We start from the raw sequence: 25,843 nt of genomic DNA, 5'->3' as shown, positions 1-25,843 counted from the left end.
TTTTTGGTGGATTCCTTATGATTTTCTATGTAAAAGATGATGTTATTGCAAAGAGAGCTAGTCGTACCTCTTCCTTTCCAACCTGGATGCTTTTTATTTTATTTTTTCCTGTTGCCATGTTGGCTCCTTCAACACAGTCTTAAATCGGAGCGGCACGATTGGCATCCTTGTTCGTTCTTGAGGTCAGGAGAAAAGCTTTTAATATTTAACTGTTTAGTATGATATTACCTGTGGGTTTTTCTTAGGTGCCTATTGTCAAATTGAGGAAGTCCTTTTTAAAAAAGAAAAAAAACAAAGCAAACACCTAAAATTTATTGCTGCCATACTTAGAGACTACCGTGAGTTTTATTGTAATTATGTATGCAAATTGTACTTAAACTTGAATGGACTGCTTCCAGTTTATGTGTTTAACATTAGATAGTAGGTCAGAATAACAGACTTTGTGCTAATAATACATTAAAATGGGTCTTTTTTTTTTTTTTTTTTTTTTGGGACAGAGAGAGACAGAGCATGAACGGGGGAGGGGCAGAGAGAGAGGGAGACGCAGAATCGGAAACAGGCTCCAGGCTCCGAGCCATCAGCCCAGAGCCTGACGCGGGGCTCGAACTCACGGACCGCGAGATTGTGACCTGGCTGAAGTCGGACGCTTAACCGACTGCGCCACCCAGGCGCCCAAAATGGGTCTTAAAAACACTTAAAAATAATTTATTCTTAGACAATTTTTAAAATTTATTTTTCTGAGAGAGAAAATGAGAGTGTGTGTCAGTAGAGGAGGGGCAGAGAGAGAGAATCCCAAGCAGGCTCCACACTGTCAGCACAGAGCCCAGTACGGGTCTCAATCCCAGGAACTGCGAGATCGTGACCTGAGCTGAGATCAAGAGCTGCCCAGTCTTAAAATAATTTCTGATTAGAAAAGTTACATGTGTTTTAGGTACGGCATTTATATAAAATATATACACACATATATAAGGAAAAAAGTAGAAATAGTCTATAGCCCTCTACCAGGGGAGAGCTGTTACTAGTTTGTTGAATATTTTTATCATGAAAGGGTGTTTATTTTGTCCAATGTTTTTTCTTCTCTATTGAGATGATTATGTAATTTTTGTTATTTATTTTCATGAAATGATTTTATTATATTATTGATTTTCAAATGTTGAACCAACCTTGCATTCCTGGGATAATTCCCACTGAGCTATGGTGCACAATGATTTTTAATTTTTGCTGGATTTAGTTTGCTAGTATTCTGTTGATGATTTTTTTCTTTATACTTGTACGAGATATTGGTCTATTGCCTTTTCTTATGATGTATTTGTATGGTTTTGGTATAAGGGTAATATTTCTGTTAGAAAATGAGTTAGAATGGGAATGCAAGCTGGTGCAGCCACTCTGGAAAACAGTATGGAGGTTCCTCAAAAAACTAAAAATAGAACTACCCTATGACCCAGCAATTGCACTACTAGGCATTTATCCAAGAAATACAGGTGTGCTGTTTCGAAGGGACACATGCACCCCCATGTTTATAGCAGCACTATCAACAATAGCCAAAGTATGGAAAGAGCCTGAACGCCCATCGATGGATGAATGGATAAGGAAGATGTGGTAGATACATACAATGGAGTATTACTCGGCAATCAAAAAGAATGAAATCTTGCCATTTGCAACTATGTGGATGGAACTGGAGGGTATTATGCTAAGTGAAATTAGTCAGAGAAAGACAAAAATCATATGACTTCACTCATATGAGGACTTTAAGAGACAAAACAGATGAACATAAGGGAAGGGAAACAAAAATAATATAAAAACAGGGAGGGGGACAAAACAGAAGAGACTCCTAAATATGGAGAACAAACTGAGGGTTACTGGAGGGGTTGTGGGAGGGGGGATGGGCCAAATGGGGAAGGGGCACTAAGGAATCTACTCCTGAAATCATTGTTGCACTAAATGCTAACTAATTTGGATGTAAATTTAAAAAAAAATAAAAAATAAAAAACAAAAAGAAAATGAGTTAGGAAGTGTTTCTTCCTCTTACATACTTTGGAAGAATTTGTGAATAAATGATATTTATTCTTTTAAGTGTTTGGTAGGATTCGGTGGTGAAGACATCTGAGCCTGTGCCTTTCTTTTAGGATAGCTTCTGGATTACTGATTCAATCTGTCCAATTGTTTCAGGTCTATTCAGATTTTTTGTTTTCTCGAGTCCATTTTGGTAGTGTGTCTATGTAGGAAGTTGATTTGTGCTATGTAATTTGTTGATGTACAGTTGTTCAGAGTTCTTTATTCTCATTTTTTAAGGTTTTTTTAAAAAAAATACTCATTTTGAGAGAGTGCACAAGAGACTGTGAATGGGGGAGGGGCGGAGACAGAGAGGGAGAGAGAGAATCCTAAGCAGGCTCTGCGCTGTCAGCACAGAGCCTGACTCAGGGCTTGAACTCACAAACCCTGAGATCATGACCTGAGCTAAAATCAAGCCTCAACTTAACTGACTGAGCCCACCCAAGCATCCCTATTATCCTTATTTTTGCAAAGTCAATAATAATGTCTCCTCTTTCATTACTGATTCTAGTAATTTGAGTCTCCTCTCTTTTTCCTTTGGTCAGTCTAAAGATTTGTCAATTTTGTCGATCTTTTGAAAGAGCCAGCTTTTGTTTTTGTTAACTGTTATTTTCTTCTCTCTGATTGGTTTCTGCTTTCATCTTTTTTATTTCTTTCCTTCTGCTTTGTGTTAGGTTATTTGTTTTTCCAGTGTTAAGGTGGAAGTTTAGATTATTGATTTGAAATCCTTGTTCTTTATCTAGACATTTAAAGGTAAACATTTTCCTGTAAGCACTACTTAACTGAATCCCATGAGTTTGGGTAGGTTGTGTCTTGTCTGTAATTTATTTCGAACTATTTTTGGTTTCCCTTTTCAGTCCCTGTTTGACTCGGTGGTTGTTTAGGAATGTGTTGTTTAATTTCCAGTATTTGTGAGTTTTCTTGCTGTTGATTTCTGAACTCATACCACTGCTGTCAGAGAACCTACTCAGAAGGAGTTCATCCTGTTAACAAATATAAGGAGGTTTGTTCTGGGTCTGGTGTACATTCCCTCCTGTACCCTGCTCTTTGCGCACTTCAGAGTGTGCTCTGTTGTTGGAGTGTTTTTGTTGCTCCTGTGGCTTATTGTATGTGTAGGGGTGTTCGTGTTTGATAGTGGCACAGCTTTCATTGTTGGCTTGTCTCATTCTCCCTTTATTTCTGTCTGGTTTTGCTTCCTTTTTATTTTACTTTTTTTTTTTTTTTAATTTTTTTTAATGTTTATTTATTTTTGAGACAGGGACAGAGCATGAACGGGGGAGGGGCAGAGAGAGAGGGAGACACAGAATCCGAAACAGGCTCCAGGCTCTGAGCTGTCAGCACAGAGCCCGATGCGGGGCTCGAACTCACGGACCGCGAGATCATGACCTGAGCCGAAGTCGGCCGCTTAACCAACTGAGCCACCCAGGCGCCCCATTCTTTTTATTTTGCTTTTAAAAAAATGTTTTATTTTATTTTTGAGAGAGAGACAGAGTACAAGCAGGGGAGGGGCAGAGAGAGAGGGAGACACAGAATCCGGAGCAGGCTCCAGGCTCCGAGCTGTCAGCACAGAGCCCGACTCGAGTCTCAAACCCACAAACTGAGATCATGACCTGAGCCAAAGTCAGATGCTTAACTGACTGAGCCACCCAGGCGCCCCTATTTTTTTAAACTTTAAGTTTATTTATTTATTTTGACACACACACACACACACACACACACACAAAGCAAGAATCCCAAGCAGGCTCTGCACTGTCAGCATATAGCCCGACACTAGGTTTGAACTCCTAAACCATGAGATCATGACCTGAGCCAAAATCCAGTCAGACGCCCAACTGACTGAGCTACCCAGGCGCCCCCGTTTTTCCTTTTGCATTTTGTTGTTAGTATGAGTCTGTATGTCTTTAATTGTCATATCCATTTGTCATTATGAAATTTCTCTTTATCTTTAGCAACTTTTGAAATTTTAATGTTTATCTTATTCACTGATGGAACTGCTCCAGCTTTGTGTGTGTGTGTGTGTGTGTGTGTGTGTGTGTGTGTGTGTGTGTGGTTGCTTGTTTCTATGATCTCTCTTCCTTTTACTTTCAGTCTCCTGTATCTTTGAATTTAGGGTATGTTTCCTGTAGGCACCCTTTAGTAGGATCAGATTTTATAATTCAGTATGGCAGTCTCTGCCTTTGACTGATTATTTAATCCACTTACATGTAATAGTATCGCTGTGGTGGGGTTTACATCTGACATTTTACTTTTTGTTTTCTGTGTCCCAGGTTTTTTTGCTTCTCTATTTCTCTTCTGTTCCCTTTTGTGTTGTGTGTATTTTCTCACGTAACATTTTAGTTTATCACTTACTGTCTGTAGTAATTAGTCCAGTACACTTTTCTTCCCACCCACTTCCTTTATGCCATTACTGGCAAATACATTACACATGCATTATATTTGTAGGTGTTGTGGGCCCAACATTGTATTATATACATATTGTATTATATACTTTTTTAAGTTAATTATAAGAAGGCAAAAAAGGAGGCCGTATACTGTGTTTTATATGAAATGACCTCATCTCCTTGCCATGTTCTTTGTGTTCCCTGCGGATCTGCTCACTGTTACTTGCTTTTAGCCCAAGGGGCTTCCTGTAGTGCTTCTTGTAAGGCAACACATTCTTTCAAACTTGTTTATCTAGGGAAGTCTTGATTTCATCTTTCTTTCTGAAAGATAGCTTTAACGGGTAAGGCTTTTTGTTTGACAGCAGTTGTTTGCTGATGCTTTGGATGTGATACTCCACGGCCTCCTCGGCCTCCTCCTTGCCTCCACTGTTGTCTTGGGAGAGTCAGCTTTCAGTCTTCCTAGGGCTTCCTTGGTAAGTGACTAATCATTTTCTCTTGTAGTTTTCAAGATTCTCTCCTTGTCTTTGTGTGGTGTAGTAAAAAATGTATGTGGTCCTTGCTCCTGATACCTAGCACGGAAGCTCTAAAATCCTTGAGATTTCCTGAATGTGAAGAGCGTTTGTTTTGCTAACACAATGACTGAAGATGAGGATTCGTCACCAGAAGGACCAGGCCTGTGACGAGAGGCTTGCGATTTCCAGAAGGGAGAAGACTGAATGTTGAAATGTAGCTTCTGGCCAGTGACTTAGTCAGTCATGCTGCAGCATGAAACTCCAATAAAAACTTTGCACAGGAGACTTAGTGGAGCTTTGTGGCTGGTGAGCACACAGAGGTGCAGGGGGTGGGGGGTGAAGAGCAGGCCGGCCCTGGAGGAGGGCGCCGAGGCGCTGCACAGCCTCCCCTGTGTGTCTCTTCATTCGGCCGTTGCCCGGCTGACACCTGTAGTCTTCGGTCTGGAGGTTTCCTTAGTTCTGTGAAGTTTTCTTTCAGTTCTGGTACCGGAACGGATCATGGGAGCCCTGCATTTATCTCTCTTCCATTCGAAGTGGGGGTGTCCCGGGACGCCTGCAGTCCGGCTGCGGGCAGGTCAGTCCTGCAGGACAGAGACCACTCCTGGTGCTTCATGTCGGGACGGTGTCCCGTGAACCGGCAGCGGGTGGATTTTGGTGTGTGTGTGTTTGCGGGTGTGTGTTCACCCCATTTGTACTTCGTTAAGCTTTCCGGACATACTGGTTTTCGGTTTTCAGTGAAGCCAGGTAACGTTCTGTCGACTGTCCCTTCTGCTGGCGCTTTTGGTTGGGCGTGTGCCGCTGCCTCGTTTTTCTTCATTCTCGTTGTCGGCTTCGTAATCGATCTGTGCTGATCCTTCTTTGGGTTGGGGGGGGGGGGTCTTTAGTCTCCAAATTAAGACCTGCTGAAACCTGCCAGTAAGTTTTTATTTCATTTATTGTACTTCCTGGTCTTCATGGTCACGTCTGTGTCTTTACTGATGTCTTTACTGTGTCTTTACTTTTATCTATCTATGTATCTGTTTTTTTATTACTCAGAGATCTGTATTGATTAAGGGATTTTCTTTATATTGTACCATTTGTTTAAAAAAAAAGAGTGGCATTCCATACAGTTAACCTCCACACTCAAAACGTGGTTTCTGAGAGAAATGCCAATTGTCATGTCAGTCCCTGAAGTTGATTTTAAAAGTTAAGAATTCAGCTTTCTAATTGTAATTGGTATCCCTTCCAAGTGAGATCCAACAGCCTGGTTTAACAAAAACCCCACATAAACAAAATCTAGACAGAAGGGGGGGGGGAATGAAATATGATCATTATCTTGGGGGTGCACACACAGGTCAGAAAACACGTGATGATAAATGACTCCTGTTTGATTGTTTTCATTACTTTTAAGAAGAGAGCATGGAAATAAAACCTTTATTTTCAGTTATTACCCACCAAGAAATAAGACCAGGTTAGGTCCAGTTTTAGCTCTTGACACAAGGTGAACTAGGAGGCAGATTTACATCCATCAGGTACAACTAATGGACCAACTTTTTCAAGTTCAGACTGCCTTGAAGTCTTGCAGCCTATGGGATATCGCTCTGTTCTAGCCTACGGGGTATCTAGAAAGCCAGCAATGGCTGATGCTGAGCAGAGCTTGTGAATTGTTTTTAATAGGAGGTCAGCCCCTTTGGATAGAGAGTCTTTTGCTTCCAGAGCTGCAAATGCTGCCGCTGGCTCACAGCCAGCTCTCCAAGTCCCGCTCCCCCCCACCCCTGCCGCCCGGCGGTTACTGAAGCCGACGAGTGCCGACCACAGGTGCGCGTGGATTCCCACGCAGTAATGTGTCCGGTGCCTGCTGGATGGGAGGGCACCTGTGCCCAGGAGGCCGCGCCAGGCCGCTCTGTGCCACAGACAGGCGTGCGTGCTGTTCGGTGTGAGATCGCCGAAGCCCTCCACGTGCTCTGATTAACACGTTTGTTTCCATCAGGCGTTCAAGACTCCATGCAGTTACGGTTTGTGTAGACTGAACATTAACTCGTCATTTAGGAAGGTTAATTTTCATTTCCACGAAATACTTTGTTAGGCGGCTGGGTGTGGGAAGTACAAATGCCCTCTTCCCTGCTCCAGATTCTCCTTGCTCTAAATAAGTAGTTACCACTGTCAGTTTACCGTTTGGTTTTCAAACAGATATTGTGAAGGACATAAGGTAGAAATTTCTAGGGATGGGAAATGATTAAAAATGCCACTTAAAATCAGTTCTGAGTGAGTTTATTATTATTAACTTTGGGTTGCAGAATGTGCCCAAGCAAAGAACACAAGCTCGCTTGTCCAAGTGACTGTCTCGCCGCCGTCCTCGCTGGTTTTTGGCACATTGATTGGTCTGAAATGTAAATGCTAGCGTGTGAAGACGTGGGTTGACTGAGGGTGTATGCTGGCCACACTTACAGGAATGGACAGGTCACGTGCGGCTTACCCACCTCTTCCTGACAGTCTGTGGGTATTAAGTGCAGATGGTTTTACGGTGCTGGACTGAGTGTGCTGGTCCGGAGTCTCCGCAGTGCCCCTGACTTCCCTTCTCTGAGCATCTTGTAAACTTGATCCTCACACTCACTTGGTAAACAAATTGATTAGGGACACTGCCTTCTGTCACTGTTTCCTGGCCTCAGGACTCTTAATTAGCACGTCACTGCTGCGTCCCAAGGTTAAACGAGACAAAGAAGACTAAAGAGAGAAAGGAACACGTTACCCCAAATGCAGCTAAATGCAGCGTCTCAGCTTTTCAGAGAAACCTGAGGAGCCCCTGTGGGCGCTGCCCCATCAGCCGAGCCATCCCCTCCTGGCAGGGATCACAACTGGGTCACAACCCGGGGCAGAATAGGAGAGCTATTTAAATGACAGCAGCTCAGCCGGCACCGAGAGCCTTTGTTCTTCCACCCCCATGGATACAGTGAACTTGCAGAGCTGACCTGAGGTGGCGAGGCCGAGACCCAGGTCTCCCAGGCAGCTCCCAGGTCACCATCTCTGGACACCATGTGTCCAGAGACTGGCTTTTCCTTTGTTGTGCCCATTTTTCTACTTGGCTGTTTTTCGTTTTATAAAATTCATGTTGAAGGCTGGATTTTTTAAAGTTTTTATCTTAATCCGGTGTAGTTAACACACAGTGTAATATTAGTTCCAGGTGTGCAATACAGTGACCTTGCACGTCCACACCACACCCGGTGCCCTTACCACAAGTGTACCCTTTGTCCTCAACACCTGCTTCCCTCCCCCCTCCCCCCTCCCCTCTGGTGACCACCCGTGTGTTCTCTGGAGTTAAGAGTCTCTTTTTTGGTTTGTCTCTCTCTCTTTCTCCTTTGCTGGTTTGTTTCCCAAATTCCACATCTGAGTGAAATCGTAAGTTGTCTTTCTCTCACTGATTTCTTTCACTTAGGCATTATCCTCTTCAGCTCCATCCACATCGTTGTTAATTCTTTTTAATGGCTGAGTGACATTCCAGTGTGTGTGTGTGCATGTGTGTCATCAGGCGATGGACACTTGGGCTGCTTCCATAGTTTTTCTGTTGTAGATAATGCTGCTGTAAACATCCAGGTGCATGTATCCCTTTGAATTAGCATTTTTGCATTCTTTGGGCAAGAACCTAGTGCAGTTGCTGAATATCAGGTAGTTCTATTTTTAACTTTTTGAGGACCCTCAATATTGTGGCTGCACCAGGATGCATTCCTACCAACAGTGCGAGAGGGTTCTTTTCTCTCCACATCCTCGCTAACACTGGTTTCCTGTGTTGCTAATTTATTAGCCATTCTGACAGGTGTGAGGTGATCTCTCATTGTAGTTTTGATTTGCGTTTCCCTGATGATGAGTGACGTCAAGCATCTTTTCATGTGTCTGTTGGCTGTCTGTACCTCGTCTTTGGAAAATTCTCTATTCATGTCTTCTTATAGTTTAATTGCTTTTCTGGATATCAAGTTTGAGAAGTTCTTTTTTTGTATTTACTTATTTATTTATTTATTTATTGAGAGCAAGTGAGTGAGCAAGCTGAGGAGGGGCAGAGACAGAGAGAGGGAGAGAGAAATCCCAGGCAGGCTCTGCACTGTCAGCACAAGGCCTGATGCAGGGCTCAAACTCACTAACAGTGAGATAATGACCTGAGCCGACATCAAGACCTGGACACTTAACCGACTGAGCCACCCAGGCACCCTTGATAAATTTTTTATGCAGGTTGGGTACTAACTCCTTTTTGGCTACATCATTTGCAAAGCTGCCTTTAGTTTTGTTGTTTCCTTCACTGTGCAAAAGCTTTTTATTTTGATATAGTCCCAGTAGTTTACTTTTGCTTTTGTTTCCCTTGCCTACAGAGACGTGTCTCATAAAGTTACTGTGGCCATTGTCAAAGAGGTAGCTGCCTGTGTTCTTGTCTAGGATTTTGATAGTTTCCTGCCTCATATTTAGGACTTTCATTCATTTTGAATTTATTTTTGTGTATGGTGTTAAGAAAGTGGTCCAGTTTTTCATTCTTCTGCATGCCACTCTCCAGTTTTCCTAGCACCATTTGTTGAAGAGATGGTCTTTTTTTCCATCAGAAATTCTTTCCTGCTTTGTCGAAGATGAGTTGGCCATATAGTTGTGGGTCCATTTCTGGGTTTTTTATTCTGTTGTATTGATGTACTTCCTATTTCTGTGCCAGTACCATACTGTTTCTATCACTATAGCTTTGTAATATAACTTGAAGTTGAATGGTGATGCCTCCAGCTTTACTTTTCTTTTTCAAGATTTCTTCGGCTATTTGCGGTCTTTTGTGGTTCCATACACATTTTAGGATTGTTTGTTCTAGCTCTGTGAAGAATGCTGTTGGTATTTTGATAGGGATTGCATTAATTCTGTAGATTGTTTTGGGTAGTATTGACATTTTAACAATATTTGTCCTTCCTATCCATGAGCATGGGATGTCCTTGTATTTCTTTGTGTCTTATTCAGTTTCTTTTATCAGTGTTTTATAGTTTCCAGAGTACAGATCTTTTACCTCTTTGGTTAGGTTTATTTCTGGGTATCTTATTATTTTTGGTGCATTTATAAGTGGAATTATTTTCCTAATTTATGTTTTTGCTGCCTTATTATTGGTACATAGAAATGCAACAGATTTCTTTATGTTGATTTTGTATCCTGCCACTTTACTGAATTTATTTTATCAGTTGTAGCCATTTTTTGGTGGAGTCTTTCAGATTTTCTCCATAGAGTATCCTGTCATCTGCAAATAGTGAAAGTTTACTTCTTCCTTGTCAATCTGGATGCCTGTTATTTTTCTCTGTTGTCTGAGTGCCAGGCTGGGAGAGGTCACTGGATGTTATCATTATATATGCCAACCGTTCCTAGTGTTTTTCTTGTTTTTTATTTTTCCAATTAAAAAAGACCTATAAAGTTACAAGTAAAAGAAGCAGTTCCCAACTCGTTCCCTCTCCACCATAATTTTTGCTCTTCAGAATTTATCACTTTTAATGTTTTAAGCTATCCCTCAAGACACTGGATTCCCCGCTTCTGAGTGCAGTGCTCACTCTGCAGCATATGGGCTAGGAGTTCTGTAGAGAGTGCATGCTGTGTGTGTGAACAGTCCCCTCCCTGTTCGGGCGATTTAGAGCAGAGCACTTGCAGGACGAGCTCCTCCGCATGAGAGACGCTTTCCACGGTCGGAGAGTGGCTCTTATTTCTTGTTGTGGTTTTTTGCCTTCACATGTCACCTGTGGCACAAAATTCTAGACGCAGTTATTGTCCCTTAGGACGTCTCCCTCCGGCCTCCGCTGCTGCCCAGAGGCGTGCTGACAACATGGGCTCTTGCCACCCTCCTGGAACCGGTCTTTCTCAGCAGGTGTAAACGTGCGTGCTGTCCTTTGTCCCCACGTGTGTGCGTGTGGGCTTGAGAAGAGGTTTTGTTCTGTGCCGGGGGCACTGCTGCGGCTGGCGTTCCCCACCATCGTCTCGTGTTTCCTCGTGAAACTCGCATCTGGACGCAACAGCGTTTACATTTGTTCTGTCCTAAACCTTTCTCTCTTGCACGTGGTTCTTCTCCCATTTGACTTCGTATCTCTTCAGTAATGTCTGGTCTCCTTTTCGTGTCCTCATCTGCATTTTGATTTGCCCTGCCTGCCCACCCGCCCCAACCCCTGCCCTGTCTTCCCTGCTTTCCTGGTGAGCTGTGTTTACCTAAGGACCAGGAGGACAGGCCACGTGGAGGGCTCTGCCTGTCTTTCACTTCCTGGGCCACCTGAGTGTCGCTGTGTGGGGGGCATCGTGTGCCCTCTTTCCTGCCCCTTCCCACAGGTGGGAGGGGCTGAGAGGGGTTGCTGCGATGGGAGCCTGTGCCAGTCTGCTTATCTGGCAGGAGTTCAGATGTGATACAAGGTGAATTACTTCCTCTTCTGTGCAGCTAGGATGGGGTCAGGTCATAATCCCCGGAGAGAACTGAGAAAACAGTGACTCAGTTACTTACTGCCTTTGTGGCTCAGAGGAGGAACACCGACTTACCAGGTCTTAGGACGGCAGCTCAAGACATATACGTTTTTGGTGGATTATATGTTCACTAGTGCTATGGGCTGTGTCTGTGTCCCCCTCGATTTCATTCGGTGAAACCTAACCCCCAAGGTGACAGTTCAGAAGGGGGGCTTTGTGAGGAGAGGAGGTTGTGAGGGTGCAGCCTCCGTGATGGGGTTAGGGTCCTTACAGAGGAGACCCCACGGCGCTCTTGGGCCTTCTCCTCCACACGGGGACACAGGGAAGACACTGTCTGTGCACCAGAAGGAGGTGGACCCTCACCTGACCCCAGATCTGCCCATCCGGCCTCCAGCACTGGGAGGATTAAGTGTTGGGTGAGCCGCTCCGTCTGTGGTCTGTTACAACTGCCCAAACTAAGACACTCAAAGGGTGAACAAGGAGTCTTTTTTTAATTTGCCAGCCAACCAGTTCTTTCCTTGCTGTGCTGTTGGCATAGAAGATACACGTCTAAAAGACAGGTGTAAACATATAAAAACTTTAATACCCCATGCAGGGATGGCTCCATCAGGACATGTACGTGAACACGTACAGGTAACTGTATAAAGACTAGACATGGCTGCACCTGCACGTACAGGGGCACCACCCGGTAGGGAGTGGGGACTGTTGGCATTCTGCCTTTGTGATTCGTGTGCACATGCTGCTGGCAGTGTCGTGGTCGCGCCCGTGGGCCCTTCTAGCTGGGTGCAAACGCACCCTGCTGTCTCACTGAGCCCTCTGCTGACGGGCATTGGGTTTGGACCCCCTTTGGGACTACAGAGTGTGTTTTCTTGTTCACTGGCCTTGTCCACACAAAGATGCGCTTTCCTCTGAATCCCAGGCTTCCGTCTTCGCTTCCACCCATGTGAACGGTTCAGACCTGGTGTGGATGCTCGGGGTCTGTGAAAGAAGAGACGTGCACACACGTCTAATGGTCCTGAGTTCCTGTGTGTGTCCCGTCCGTGGGCACGGCCATGGGACTGTGCACCTCAGAGTGAGTGGCTGCATGTGGCTCCTGCGCCCTGTGGTTACAAGTGCCTTTGACCTGCAGGCCCCCAGGGAGCACCTGTGCAGGACACGGTCGCTTACTGTGCTGGTCTCGGGACTGTGTGTGCCACTCATGCTTCACCCCAGCCTGACCGAGGGCCGTCAGCGGGCGCCCCTGGTGTCTCAGAAGGCCGGCTCTCCAGCAGGGCGGCCAGTGGCCCCTTGTTTCGGGCGGAGGGCCGGCCCATCTCACTCTTACCCACCTCAAGGACCCCGGTTAGCCACATGCCCTCAGTGGAGGGAGGGATGCTTGTCACCATTGCCTTTGCGTCTGCGTGTACCCAAGACGTCTCTGTCATCCGGTCCTCCAGGTGGGACAGTGGGGACAAGCAGGGCTTGGGAACCGGGCTGCCCCTGTTGGCTTCACACTGGCCCAGTGCCTCCCTCTGCCAGGAAGGCCAGGTCTCTGCCTCCCTGGCGAGGCCTCCGAGCTTCTCTCCATGCCAGCGGAGTCAGACCACGTTGCTCTAAGGTATTTTCAGCGTGCGCTTCCTGTGGGCTGCTGAGTGTCCCGGTCAGAATTGTCCCTGTGGCCCAACAGCTCTACAGAGCCGGGGATATGGATTCACAGTTTGACCTAGAGGCCTGAACTGGGTGGTGAAAGCATTTTCTCCAGGATTACCAGTGTGTCAGTAACCTCTGGGTGTGTAAACGTAAGATTATTGTGAGTTCTCAAGTTTAGAATGGTCTAGAAAAAGTCTTTGAAAATGACACCATAATTGGAACCCTTGGCCTGGCTGTGGCTCTCCATGTTCCTTGAGACACGGCAGCCTGTGCCCATTCCCGCGTGGGCCGCTCGTAGCTTGGGAGCGAGGCTGTAGAGCAGGTGTCGTCTCCACGGCTTTCAGGCAGAGTGAGGACACGCTGGCTGATGCTGATGCCAAGGAGAGGCTCTGGGGAGGTTCCCGTGGCCCTGCCGCCAACACACACGCCGTCACCTCCCTTCCCTGGGTGCAGAGTGCGACCCGGGAGCCCCGCATGCGATCTGCCGTGGCTGGGAACGTGGTTCTCCAGTTCTTCTGCGTCGACACCAGGAGATGCGTTTAGCGTGCGAGCGATTCTGGGCATCAGAGCACTTGTGGGTTCATGTACGTAAGTCACTCGCACCAGGTCACACACCGCACACCTGGTGACTTACACACTGACCTTGAACTCTCACCATATAATTACTGACAACAGTAATCTCCTAATAAAATATTGACATGCCTGACCCAACGATTTTTAACTTTCTCCCCTAAAAATCCCCTGTGAACTCAAATACCTTGAAAAAGTACACACATTTAATTGCTTTTTTTAAAGTATTGACACTACGCAGGACATGGACGGAACCGGTGCCCACAGGTTACGTGGCATGTGTGGGACTTAACCAGTGTGCTGTGTCGTATTCTTCTTTGGGGTCCCTGCATTAGTTCCTGTTTTTCAGAGGTATTTTGGTATAATATTCCCTTTGTCCTCTCCATTGAAATGGTGTGGCTCATCCATCACCATTCAGGGTTCTGTTTGTTTTTTTTTTTTAGGTTTATTTCTTTTGAGAGAGTGTTTGCACATGCGAGCAGGGGAGGGACAGAGAGACAGAGAGAGAGAAAATCCCAAGCAGGCTCTGCACTGTCAGCACAGACCCTGACTTGGGGCTTCATGCCATGAACTGTGAGATGATGACCTGAGCTGAGATCAAGAGTCAGACACTTAGCTGACTGAGCCCCCCAGACGCCCCCATCACCATTCAGTTTTGGTGTAGTTTTTCCTGTTGTGGTAAAATCTGTGTATTGGTACATTTTGGACCAAGAGTTGCAGCAGGCCCCTGGGGACAGTAGCCGCTGCTTTCTCAGTACTGTGAACAGGTGCTTCTGGGGTTGCTCATGATGCCAGGAATTAAAGAGTTTGCCCTTGCTACTTTGGGGTAACTAAAGCACTTCAGCCTAGCATTTTATTGCCTGAGGAGCAACCGAAGACAATGCAGATGACTCTCTATTTGGTTTTCAAGTAATTTGGGGACATCTTGTTGGAGATAATGAAGTGTGAGACTGAAGTTTGAAGGATGGCATGGATAAGGGTCTGTATCCTGATCCATGGAGGTGAAGTTTGCAGGTTCCCTTGTTTTATTTCTCATTTTATGGACGTGTCACTGCAGACAGCACCGCTGAGCACCAGACGTGCAGCACGGCGGCTGGAATTCTGGGCACAGCGACATTGTGTCACCTACATGAGAAGGAAAGATGTTTTTTCTTAGAACTTTCAGGATGTACGGACGGTTTCCAGTGTATCACAGACTCGGCCGTGTCCCCATGTTGTACGTTGCACCTCAGTACTTCCTTATCTTCTAGCTGGGAGTTTGTACCACTTGATCCCTTCCTCCAGTTCCGCACCCCCTCACTGTACCTCCAGTATCCACAAATCTGTTCGCTTTTTTCTTGAGTTTGTTTTTAAGATGCCATTAACAAGTGAGATCCCAGTATTTGTGTTTCTCTGATTTTTCAGTTGGTACAATCCCTTCGAGGTCCATCCGTGTTGTCACAAACAGCGGGACTTCCTTCTCGTTTTATGGCTGAATGCTATTCCCTTGTGTGTGTACTACGTTTCCTTCATGCGCCAGTGGAAACTCAGGCTATTTCCTTATCTTTGCTCTTGTGAATAATGCTCATGCTGCTCTGAAAACGGGGTGCGGGTGCCCCTTCAGTGTCGGTTTTGTCTCCTTGGAGTGAAATGCTGGATCACATGGTACTTCCATTTTCAGTCGTTTGAGAAACCTCTGCACAGTTTTCCACAGTGGCTGCACCCAGGTACCTTCCCACCAGTGGTTTCTCCCCATCCTCGCCAGCACCTGCAGTTTCTAGTTTTTGAGTCCCGACATTGTGACAGAAGTGCCCCGTATCTCCCTGGGGAGGGGTGACATGGAGCACCTTAGTGTATACGTGGCCTTGGAAAAGTTCCTATTCAGACCTTTTCCCCATTTTAAAATAGGATTATTGTTTTGTTGTTATTAAGGTAGAGTTCTTTATATATTTCGGATATTACCACCTTATCAGCTACATGGTTTGCACATTTTTTCCTTATTCTGCAGGCTGGGGTGTTTTTTGTTTGTTTCTTTTTTCATTTTGCTGGTCATTTGTTCTGTGCAGACTCTGGTTTGGTCCCAGTTGTGTAGTCTTGCTTTCATTGCTTCTGCCTTCCTTAGGTGTCACACTCAAAAGGCATCACCACGACCCATGTCAAGGGGCTTTGTCCTGTTCTCTTCTAGGACTTCTGTGATTTTCCAGTCTCTTTTTCTTTCCTTCAAAAAATTTTTAAATGTTTATTTTTGAGAGAGAGAGAGACACACACACAGCGTGAGCAGGGGAGGGGCACAGAGAGAGGGAGACACAGAATCTGGAGCAGGCTCCAGGCTCTGAGTTGTCAGCACAGAGCCTGACACAGGGCTCGAACCCATGAACTGTGATCATGAGCTGAGATGAAGTTGGATGCTTAACCAGCTGGGCCACCCAGGTGCCCCGTATGGTTTTCCAGTCTTAAATTTAAGTCTTTAATGCATTTCTAGCTAATTTTTGTGAGTGCTACAAGACAGTGGGCCAGTTTTCCCGAAAACTTTTACTGAGGAAACTTGTCTTTTCTACACTGAATGTTAATGGCTGTCATTAGGTACTAGGTGACTGTGTATAAGGGTTTATTTCTGGGCTGTTGGTTCTGTTCCCTGTGTGTCCTTGTGTCTTTGCCAGTGCCATGGGGTTTTATTATGCCAGCTTCGTAATCCAGGAGCGTGGAGCTTCCCACTTTTTCTTTCTTAGTGGTTTGGCTATCTGGAGTCTTTTGTGGTTCTGTACACATTTTTAGGATTGTTTGTCAAAAAAAAAAATACCATTGGAATCATTCAGGGATCACACTGAGTGTGTAGTCAGCTTTGGGAAGTATGGAGATTTGGGCAGTATCGCTGGAGTCTGTGAACAGAGGATACTCTCTCTCTATTTCTGTCCTCTTCACTTTTCTTTCACCAGTGTCTTATAGTTTTCAGTGTAGAGCTCTTTCACCGGTTGATTAAATTTATTGTTAAGTAGTTTATTGTTTTGATGCTGTTGTAAAGGGGAGCATTTTATTTCCTTTTTAGAAAATTCACTGTTAACATAAAGAAAGGTTACTGAATTCTGAATGTTAATTTGCACACTGCAGATGCACTGAAGTCGTGGATTAGACCTGACAGTGGTTTGCTGGAGTCTGTGGGGTTTTCTGTATATAAAATCATGTATTCTGCAAACAGAGACAGTTTCACATAATCCTTTCCAGTTCTGACGCCCCTTCCTCCTTTTCCTTGTCCAGTTGCCCTAGCTAGGACATCCATTGCTAGGTTGAACAGGGGTGAGCATCCTTGTTTCATTTTTGATCTGAGAGAAGCTTTCAGCCTTTCACCATTGAGTGCAATGTTAGCTGTGGGCTTGTCATTTATTACCTTTACTCAGTTGTTCTGTTCCTTCTATACCGAATTTGTTGAGTTTTTAATCATGAGTGGGTGTTGCATTTTGTTACATACTTTTTTTGCATCTACTGAGGTAAGATTGTTTCCTTTGATTCTTTCATTTATGAAGGGGACTGTGTTTATCAACTTGCATATTTGAACCATTCTCACATCCCAGGGATAAATCTCACTTGACCACGGCGAGGGATTCTTACAACGTGCTGTGAAGTTGGGTCTGCTAGTATTTTATTGAGAATTTTTGCATCTATGTTCATCAAGGGTACTGGCCCATATTTTTTTTTTTTTTTTTTTTTTTTTTTTTTTTTTTTTGCTTGAAGTGTCCTTTTCTGGCTTTGCTGTTAGGATAATGCAGGCCTTCCTTGTAAATGAGTTTGGGAGTGTTCCCTCCTCTTTTAGTTTCTGGAACAGTTTGAGAAGGATTAGTGTTAATTCTTTTAAAGTGTTCGGTAGAGTCACCAGTGAAGCCCACTGGTCCAGGGCTTTCCTTCCTTGGGAGACTTTTGATTACGGATTCAGTCTCCTTCGTAATAATGGTTTGTGCAGATTTTCTGTTTCTTCCTACTTGGTAGGTTGTATGTCTTGGTAGGTTGTATGTTTCTAAGAATTTATCGATTTTTTCGAGGTCATTTAGTTTGCTGGTGTATGTTGTTCATAGCTTCTTACCATCCTGTGGTCATGAGCTATCAGCTGTCATGTCTTCTGTCTTTTACATAAAATTTTGTTCATGTGGCTCCTGTTTTCCTTGGTGAGTCTAGCTAAAGATTTGTCGGTTTTATGTTCTGTATTTCGCTTATTTCTCCTCTAAGCTTTACCGTTTCCTTCATTCCGCCAGCTTTGGGCTCAGTTTGTTCTTTTTCTAGCACCTCGAGACACAGTGTTGGCTGGTTTCTTGCAGTCTTTCTTGTTTCTGTACGAGCTTCCTCTTAGCACAGCTTTTGCTACATCCCCCGGGTTTCTGTATGTTGTTTTCCATTTTTGTTTGTCTCAAGATTTTTGTTTAAATTTCTCCTTTGATCCATTGGCTGTTCAGAAGAATGGTTTTTAATTTCCAGGTGTTCCTGAGTTTCTCACTTTCCTCCTTTAATGTTGTCTAGTTTTCTACCACTGTGGTCAGAGCTCAGTCTGTGGCACGGGCGTCAGGCCCACAGAGCCGAGTGCCCAGCCGGCCGTGGCTGCACACAGTTCCACCCACCCCACTGAGTCACACGGGCACTCACCACCGGCTCCTCTGCTTTGTGGGCCTGCTGCCATCTATCATCTGTCCGTGTAGTTCCATGTGACTTCTGCCTCTTCCAGTGTCACCTGTCCGTAGAGACCCCCATCCTCACTGCCTGAACCCAGGTCTTCAACAGATCTGTGAACTAACAAGGATTTGATGTCCCACAGAATGAGCCCGCGAACTCTGACCTTCCTGGTAAAAGAAGCTTTTGGCTTCTGGGGAGGGTGAGGAAGGGCTGGGGCACACGGTAGAAAGACTGAAAAGTTACAAATGGAAATTTATTAACGTGCAGAAGTTGATACAGAGTTGACAGGGAAGCTGAGAACAAAGAGGACCCCGGGGCTGGACAGCACTGCTGTCTCCCCCCCCCCCCCCCCCCCCCCCCCCCCACCTGGTGACCGCAGCACGAGAGGACGTAGCCGTCTCCCCGCTCATCTGCACGCTCTGAAAAGGCCTCCTCATCGAGAACAGTTCTCCCATGGGGCGGCCCTGACCAGCTCGCACCCAGGATTGGGCTGGACCCTCTCGGGGCTGCTGGGCCATCGGGTCACCCAGCAGGTTCGTTAACGAGCCATTTTCTCTGTTCTCAGATACTGTCGGAAGCCATGGCCATCATGCAGCCTCTTGGTCCAGTGTCCACAGTCACTTTATGTTACATATTTAACATGTCAAAGTATCCAAAAGCTAGGTCTGCCCCCTAGGAGTCCCCCTCTGTTCCCCTCCACTCCCTCACAAACAAGAGAAATCCAGGCCCAGCTCGGTGAGTTCATGCACAAGGCACCTGCTCAGCGGACCTGCCTTTTCCTCCATTCCGTATTAGCACAGACCTTTGAGTCTGAGGTGCCAGGCATTGACTGAGACACATCTGGACTGGGACAGACTCAGTAAAGTGACCTCCTCTCCAACCACCCCCCCCCCCCCCCCCCCCCCCGCCAACGCCAGCCTGGTATGGCTGTCCCAACATAGGACTGTTGGCCAGCCTGTTCCGGAGCATGGGGGAGTGACCCTGGCAGCCTGGACATGCTGGTGGCAGGTGCGTGTGTGTGACCTCTGTCGTCACCTACAGCCAGGGGGAACTGCCCGTGTGCAGACACGGCGTAGGAAGGCAGGCCATGCTAGTTTCTTTTCTCACTTCAAGCTCCATCGTTGCTAGTTACTACCCCAGAGTTTATCTTTTTCTAACCTCTTGCTAGGTTCAGGGAGCAGGTTTCCGAGGCTGGAAGGAAGTGACTTCTCTGTTTAATAAAGACGATGAACAGCACCTGCTTGAAAGATGTAAATCCCCCAAGTCCAAAGGGTAAGTCTCCGTGGGTTCAAGTGCTATGGTCTCCAGGGAGGCAGGTGCCGCGGGTGACGTTACCTCAAACCTGGGGTCCGTCCCTCCGTCTCGCGGGCAGATAGGAGGGTTTCCTTCCCCGGGGAGTAGACAGAAGTGGGTTGTACTAGTTTTGACATTCAGGAGACAAAACGAGTAAAATGTTTTTCTGGGAGAAGGTCACAAGGGTGGCTAGAAGGACCTTTTGAGAGGTTATGGACAAGTGGAAGAAGGCGTTTTCTCAGACGAGCTCTTGAATTCAGAATTGTAAGTGGAACGCATTAGCCTTCCAGGGCCTGTAGCCGTGCTGGAGATATTCTAGCTTTAAAAAATCAAGGGAAAAAAGTTAAAAATGCAAAGGACTGATGAACTGTAAAAGATTTTGGAAAATTGAATATATTTAAACTGACACATTGACGTTTACTGTAACTGAAATTCTAAAAAGTGTATTTAAACACGAAAATACCAAATTCAGCGACAGCTGAGTGGTATTGCCAATGGCATGTCTGACTGGAGGGGAGTTTCTGCAAGCTGGACCGCAGACCAGGTGCTCAGTTGAGGCCCAAGGACGCCTGGGTGGCACCGTGGCCGTGCCCTCTCCGCACGCTCCCATGGCTGGACTGTGTGCACGGGCCCCTCGGTCCAGTCCGGCTGTGGGACCAGCCCCCAACGCACACATCCTGGTGCTCTGCGCTGCCCCCCCACCCCCCACCCCCCCCCGCCGCAGCGTCCTGTCTTCACGGGGCATGGTTTCCACGAGTTCCCCACTCAGCGCTTCTGCCAAGCCTGCTAAGTGTGATAAGCCTGCTGAAGACCGATTTGATAAGAGGAATGTCCATCCCTGTGTTTCTGAATTTGACCCCGCGTTTCTTGTTGCACTCAAAACACTCGAGTGTCTCCCTGGGAGCCAGCTCTCTGCCTGTGTGCCGCCTGGCATGTCTTCTTAAAATACGGCCTTTGGTTTCTCTGACATATAGGGACTAAGTTTTCTTTTCTTTCAAGTTTGACACTGTAGGTTTGTGTTCACCTTCTAAATAATTTAAAGTTTTCACCAAAGAATGTTCTGTGTATACAGCAGACCCTGCTTGAGGCCCTGAGGGCCGCGGCCACCGACACTTGCCCTCTTGTCTCCCGCAGAGCTAACTTACGGCTGAGGGAAGAGCTGAAGACAGAGAAGAAATCGGGATTTTGGGACAATTTGGGTTTAAAACAGAACATACAGTCGAAGAAGCCAGATGAGATCGAAGGCTGGGAGCCTCCCCGACTTGCTCTGGAGGACGTGAGCGCTGGGCCAGGCGACCCCGCGAGCGGCCGCCCGTCCGGGCCGGGCTGGGAGGAGGGCGCTGGCGGCTGCAGCAAATACACCAGCCTGGCCAGCTCGGGGAACAGCTCGCGCTGGAGCCTCCGGTCGGCCGGGAAGCTGGTTGGCATCCGACGGCAGAGCCGAGGCCACCTGACCGACGACTGGGAGGAGCTGGAGTGACCTGTGGGCACGCCGCCCCCCGGAGGGGTCCGCGCAGCCCCTCTGGTGGCGTGCGGGCTCTCGGTCTGGTGATTCCCGGTGTGTCCGGGGCCTTTCATGTGGACGGCAGGGGCTCTCCTCTGCGTGCCCACATTTGGACTGTCCCCCTTTGCGGGCTTGGCGGGGGCCCCCAGAGGGTGTGTGTGCATCCGAGGCGGCCCCACGACAGCCCCCACAGCTTGGCGTCCGGCCGCGGAGCCGCCTCGCGCGGTCTTCATCATGTCCCCCGCCCCCCGCATGTGGCATCCGTGCGCCTCTGTGACTCTCGAGACCGTAGCAGCCGCGCCGTCCTCCCGTCAGCAGGAGTCTGTCATCCGGGCACCAGACCAGTCTTCCCAAGGTCACGTTCAGTTGCATTTAACCCGGTTAACCCAGCAAGTTGAACTTCTTCTCATTTTAGATACCGGGAAAGCAGAGGTTACGTTTGGTCAAGCGTGAAATGCCACCACGTGCACACGTCTTCGTCTTGTGCCCTGGGAGGAGGGGTCGCGTGTGCGTGCTGGGTGGTGGCTGTGGTCTCTACCCGCGTGCGCACTGGCTGGTGACCAAGCGTGCCTCTCACTGGTCCTGAACTTCATGGCTTGATCTTCACATTCTCTGATTGCAGGTTAAGGAACCATAACGTGTGGATCCGTTTAGCCACTGAGTTTAGACACTCTTGTGTCTGGCAAATCCTGACTTGCTGATGGAGTTTAAACTGTATAAAACACTGCAAGTGCCTCTCTGTGATGTCCAGGTGTTGGGTGTTCGAAGGGAGGCCACACAGGTCTCCACAGCAGGTGGCACTCCAGTCTGTCTTAGGTAACGTGGTTTGAAAGAAAAGGCATAGGGGTTGTTTGGGTTAAAAACAAAAACCTCCAGTTACACTGTGCATACCTCTCGTGAAAAACACTGTCCTCCTCCGTGCTGCTCATTTAACCTTCTTGGGGGTCACCGCGCGGGCCTGACGGGAGGACTCCCAAGGGGGAACAGTGTCCGTCTGTCCTCTATCCATGTAGCTGTCTTTCTCCTGTCTTGTGCTAATTGAACAAGGAGCTTACCTGACCAAGTCTGGAAAGGGGGGCACGTTTTAGCGGTGTTTAGTCCAGTTTGTGTTAGAACCTCGAAATGCCGGGGGTTTCGCGTTGCAGGGAAAGCCTTGTTTCCTCAGGTAAATGGGTCAGTAGCTAGGCCGTCACCCCGCATCCCCTCCAGCTATGCCCACGGTGGCGGGTTTATGCAAGGATTCTGCAGCGGGAGCCAGAGGCCCGGGGAAATAAACACTGTGTCCGAGGCTCTGCGAAGCTGCCTCGTTTGGGGGCGGGGGGGGGGGGGGGGGGGGGAGTCCCGGCCGAGTCGCACCCTGTGGGCCGCTGCAGAGTCATGTGGGGATGCTAAGTGCCTGTCACTCACCGCTGTGGAAGTCTGTGACGTGGGGTTGGCAACCTACTCCTTCATAATACTGTTTCTCAAATCTGAAGACAAAGCCAGATGGGAAGTGGAGCGTGCACTGTAAATCATTTTTCCTGTCTGCAAAGATTAGTGTAAAAATAAACTCTTCTGTTGCATCTGATTACATGAAAATAAGTATGTTTGTGGTTTTTAATATATTTATTGACGTGCTTTGGGAGAAAAGTATTTTTCCTTGATAAGAATTTACCAAAGCAACTTTGTGGTTCACAGGTTAAAGAGAATGTGGTTTTGATGTGGGGTTTTGTTTGCAGCCTGTGAACACGCACCTTCACTGTGTAAAGAGCAAGTGATCTGTGCTTCTCCTACTGTTGCTGGTTTTTTTAAAGGAAAGTGAGTGGCTTCAAAGAAAGTTAGAATCAATTCTTAATGCTGAGGTTTTTTAAAAAAGAAAATCAACTTCCTCTTTCATTATTAGTTTGCATGACTATTGGCGTCTACTCCAAGGTAAATGCTCCGGTGACTTTAACCACTATAAAGCTAATGGCGCTTTTCTTGATACCTTAAACCTCATTTTAAAATGCAAACAGTACGTGTAGACTTTTTCATAAATAAATGCCAATTTCAACCTAAGTTTCCAAGATGTATCTTTTGCATATCTCCCCTTTTGCATTTTCTGCCCTCAGTCTGTCAGGAGCCAGGTCGCAGCACCTGTGCGTGGGGGAGGGGTGTGCGTGCTCTGGGGCTTAAAGATAAAAGCGTCGTAATAAGCAGGCTTTCCCTTCATGTAGCTAAGCATCAGGAACACATCCGCAACAGTTTTACTTAATCACCTGTTTTTCAGAGAGAGGGGGGTGCGGGGTGGGGGGCCAGAGAAAGAGGGAGACACAGAATCTGAAGCAGGTTCCAGACTGAGCTGTCAGCACAGAGCCTGATATGGGGCTCAAACCCACGAACCGTGAGATCATGCCCTGAGTGGGACACTCAGCTGACTGAGCCACCCAGGTGCCCCAGCACCTTTATCTTTTAAAAAGACCATCCCTTAGACATAAGTCTTTGAGAAGGTGGCCCATGTCAGAGGAGACAGGTACGTACCTCAAGAGCTGGGGAAGCATGCGGGAGATCCGTGGGTCTCAGGGAACAGGCACTTTGGGGGAGGCACGGGGGGTGGGGGTGGGGGGCACTGATTTCCTTCCCTATCCATGGGTGTCCTGAGTGGCGGTTGCGGCCTCTGGAGTTTCCCTTCCTTGTCTCAGTGGAGAGCCAGTCCATGTCCCATCACCCTGGTCGTCCACACCCTGCCTCACCCGTGGGGCCACGTCCCAGCTGCCCCCCAAACCTGCCTGCAGTGCGGGGGTCCCCGTGCATCCTGGGAGCTTCCTCTGCCCGCTCTCTTCTCCTGCTTACTCCTGGTTTCCTGGTTTTTCTGCTTATTCCTCAGTGGGCCTTTCTTTGCCTGTATAAAAGACCAGCAGGTGGCGCACTATTCAGTAAGCCACGAAGACTAATTGGCTAATAAGACCGCTTTTCTAATGATGGGATACTTTTCAATAAATGTTCACCACCGTCCCTCGGGTGAGGAGCTGAACCCCGGGGTGGGTTCTGTTGCAAAAGCAGTGCAAACCTCTGATGAGGCAGCGTCAGACATTCCCTGAGCGATTCAGTGGGCTCCTAGGGGCCGGGGAGCTGTCCCCGTCCACGCGTGGGTTGGCTGGCCGCGGAGGACTCGTCTGCTGTCAGGCTGGCCGTGGGCAGGTCCTTGCTGGTTCTAGACGGGCCCAGCCTGGGCCACACTGAGGCACTGTATCCTCAGTACAAGGGGTTCACAGGGGCTCCCACCTGGCCACGGCTCAGGTCCCGGGAGGGCTGGTCACAAGATGCTGGGCTCCCGGCCCAGGTAATTTATAAATGAGGCACAGTGATGATCATAACAACATGCTGTGGGAGGAGTCAAGGGAGTATCGTCTTTCTCAAAACACCCCCACTGTGCTGTGCTAATTCTTAGTCGCAGTGAGGGCAGTGACGCGGCCTCAGGCCACTAATGGCCATCTGGTTGGGAGAACACAGGAGTGAAACTGTCATTTCTTTGCTCCTGGGAGTGTGACCGCAGGGCCGGCTTGGATACTGACTTCCATCGAGGGTCCTTTTAGTAACTGCCGTCAGGTGCCTGTGCAATCGGAGCCCCTCGGTGGGTGTCGGGAGCGCCTGGGCATCCCGGTGTCCCTCTACAGGGCACTTGGCAGGCCCTCCTAAACCCTCAGAGCTCCCCTATCTCGTCACCTCGTGCTGGCATGGCAGCTCCATTGTGCTTTGGTCGCACCAGGCTGGCCCTGGGAGCACAGGCTCTGGTTCCAGCACTGTGGTGGGGTCAGCAGCAGCAAGGCCTTCCTCCGGCACGTTGTGTCCAGATCAGGGTCTGCACCGTGTGCAGGTGGAACAAAGTCACAGTGCGCACAAGTGGCTGTGACCAGCCAGCTGCCCAGGCCCGGGGGTTGAAGCAGTGAGGTTGTGTGCGCTTGTATCTAGAGGTGAAAATGTAGGCTCGCCAGGTGCGTCATCTGCCAGTAAGACTTTCAGTTCAAACCCTTTCTCTTCCGAGTATTCCTTGACTTTCTCAATAAAGCATTGGTGGCACCTTTCCGTAAGCAAGACAGCTGTCACCCACACAGCCTGGTTACGTCCCTGGTTTTGAAGGCCTGCCCTACACCATCCGCCCCGCTGGGAACGCAGTTCCATGCACATCTCCTTCCGGGGGAGCCGGGCTCCACCACGGCTGAGGACCTGCTGGGACGGAATCCGTTCTCCTCGACGGGCACCTCTGGCTCCGCTGCAAGCCTCCCCCACCTCCCGGTCTGCACCCTGGCCTCTCACCCACGGTCTCTGATTGAACCAGCACCACGTTCCTCCTCCACGGATCGAAGGCCATTCATGCGGCGATCTCAGGGACTTCCACCCTGGGCTCTTCCCTTTTCACGTAAAAAAGGAAGCACTTTCTGTGACAGGCCATCTGACAGCCCAGCCAGCTACCAAGTCACTTTTCAACATTTAGAGAGCGATTCATTTAAGCATTTAGGTATAAACTACAGACATCATGACATTTGAATCCTAAATGCTGTCAGTATACACATCTAAAAATGATATTCCCCTGAACCACCACTGTATCACAGGCACAACAAAATTATTCAAGTAGAGTTTTCCATGTGGCTGAAAAATGTCTTTTTAGCTTCTTTTTCCTCAAAACCAGGATATGGTGTATGAATCGTATCTGGCTTGGTAAAAACTCATAAATGTTACACATGGTAAGTTAGGGTTAAGTTTCCCCAAGCAGTGGAGGCAGGTCTGCCATGCTGGAGGCTGCGTCCCTTTCCACCATCCTGGGTGGGCGCCATCATCAGGACGTACCCATGCAGGGGTCGGACACTCAGAGTCGTTCTCTGGTG

At 47.7% G+C, this 25,843-nt stretch overlaps 1 protein-coding gene across 2 annotated transcripts in view; it reads left to right on the top strand.

Annotated features, from left to right (window-relative positions):
- TDRP (testis development related protein) overlaps positions 1 to 21,057 on the top strand; it is a 38,858-nt gene extending 17,801 nt beyond the window's left edge. For both annotated transcript variants that reach the window (XM_058719803.1, XM_058719804.1), the window contains exons 3-4: positions 19,371 to 19,474; positions 20,630 to 21,057. In XM_058719803.1, coding sequence (XP_058575786.1) covers positions 19,371 to 19,474; positions 20,630 to 20,975 — 450 coding nt within the window. In that variant the 3' untranslated portion in view covers positions 20,976 to 21,057. The remainder of the gene's footprint in view (positions 1 to 19,370; positions 19,475 to 20,629) is intronic.
- The last annotated feature ends 4,786 nt before the right edge of the window (positions 21,058 to 25,843 follow it).

Source organism: Neofelis nebulosa, chromosome 3 (assembly GCF_028018385.1).
Source record: "Neofelis nebulosa isolate mNeoNeb1 chromosome 3, mNeoNeb1.pri, whole genome shotgun sequence".
Lineage (NCBI taxonomy): Eukaryota > Metazoa > Chordata > Mammalia > Carnivora > Felidae > Neofelis > Neofelis nebulosa.
Note: the sequence above shows the minus strand (reverse complement) of the source record. Positions and strands in the feature narration are given on the sequence as shown.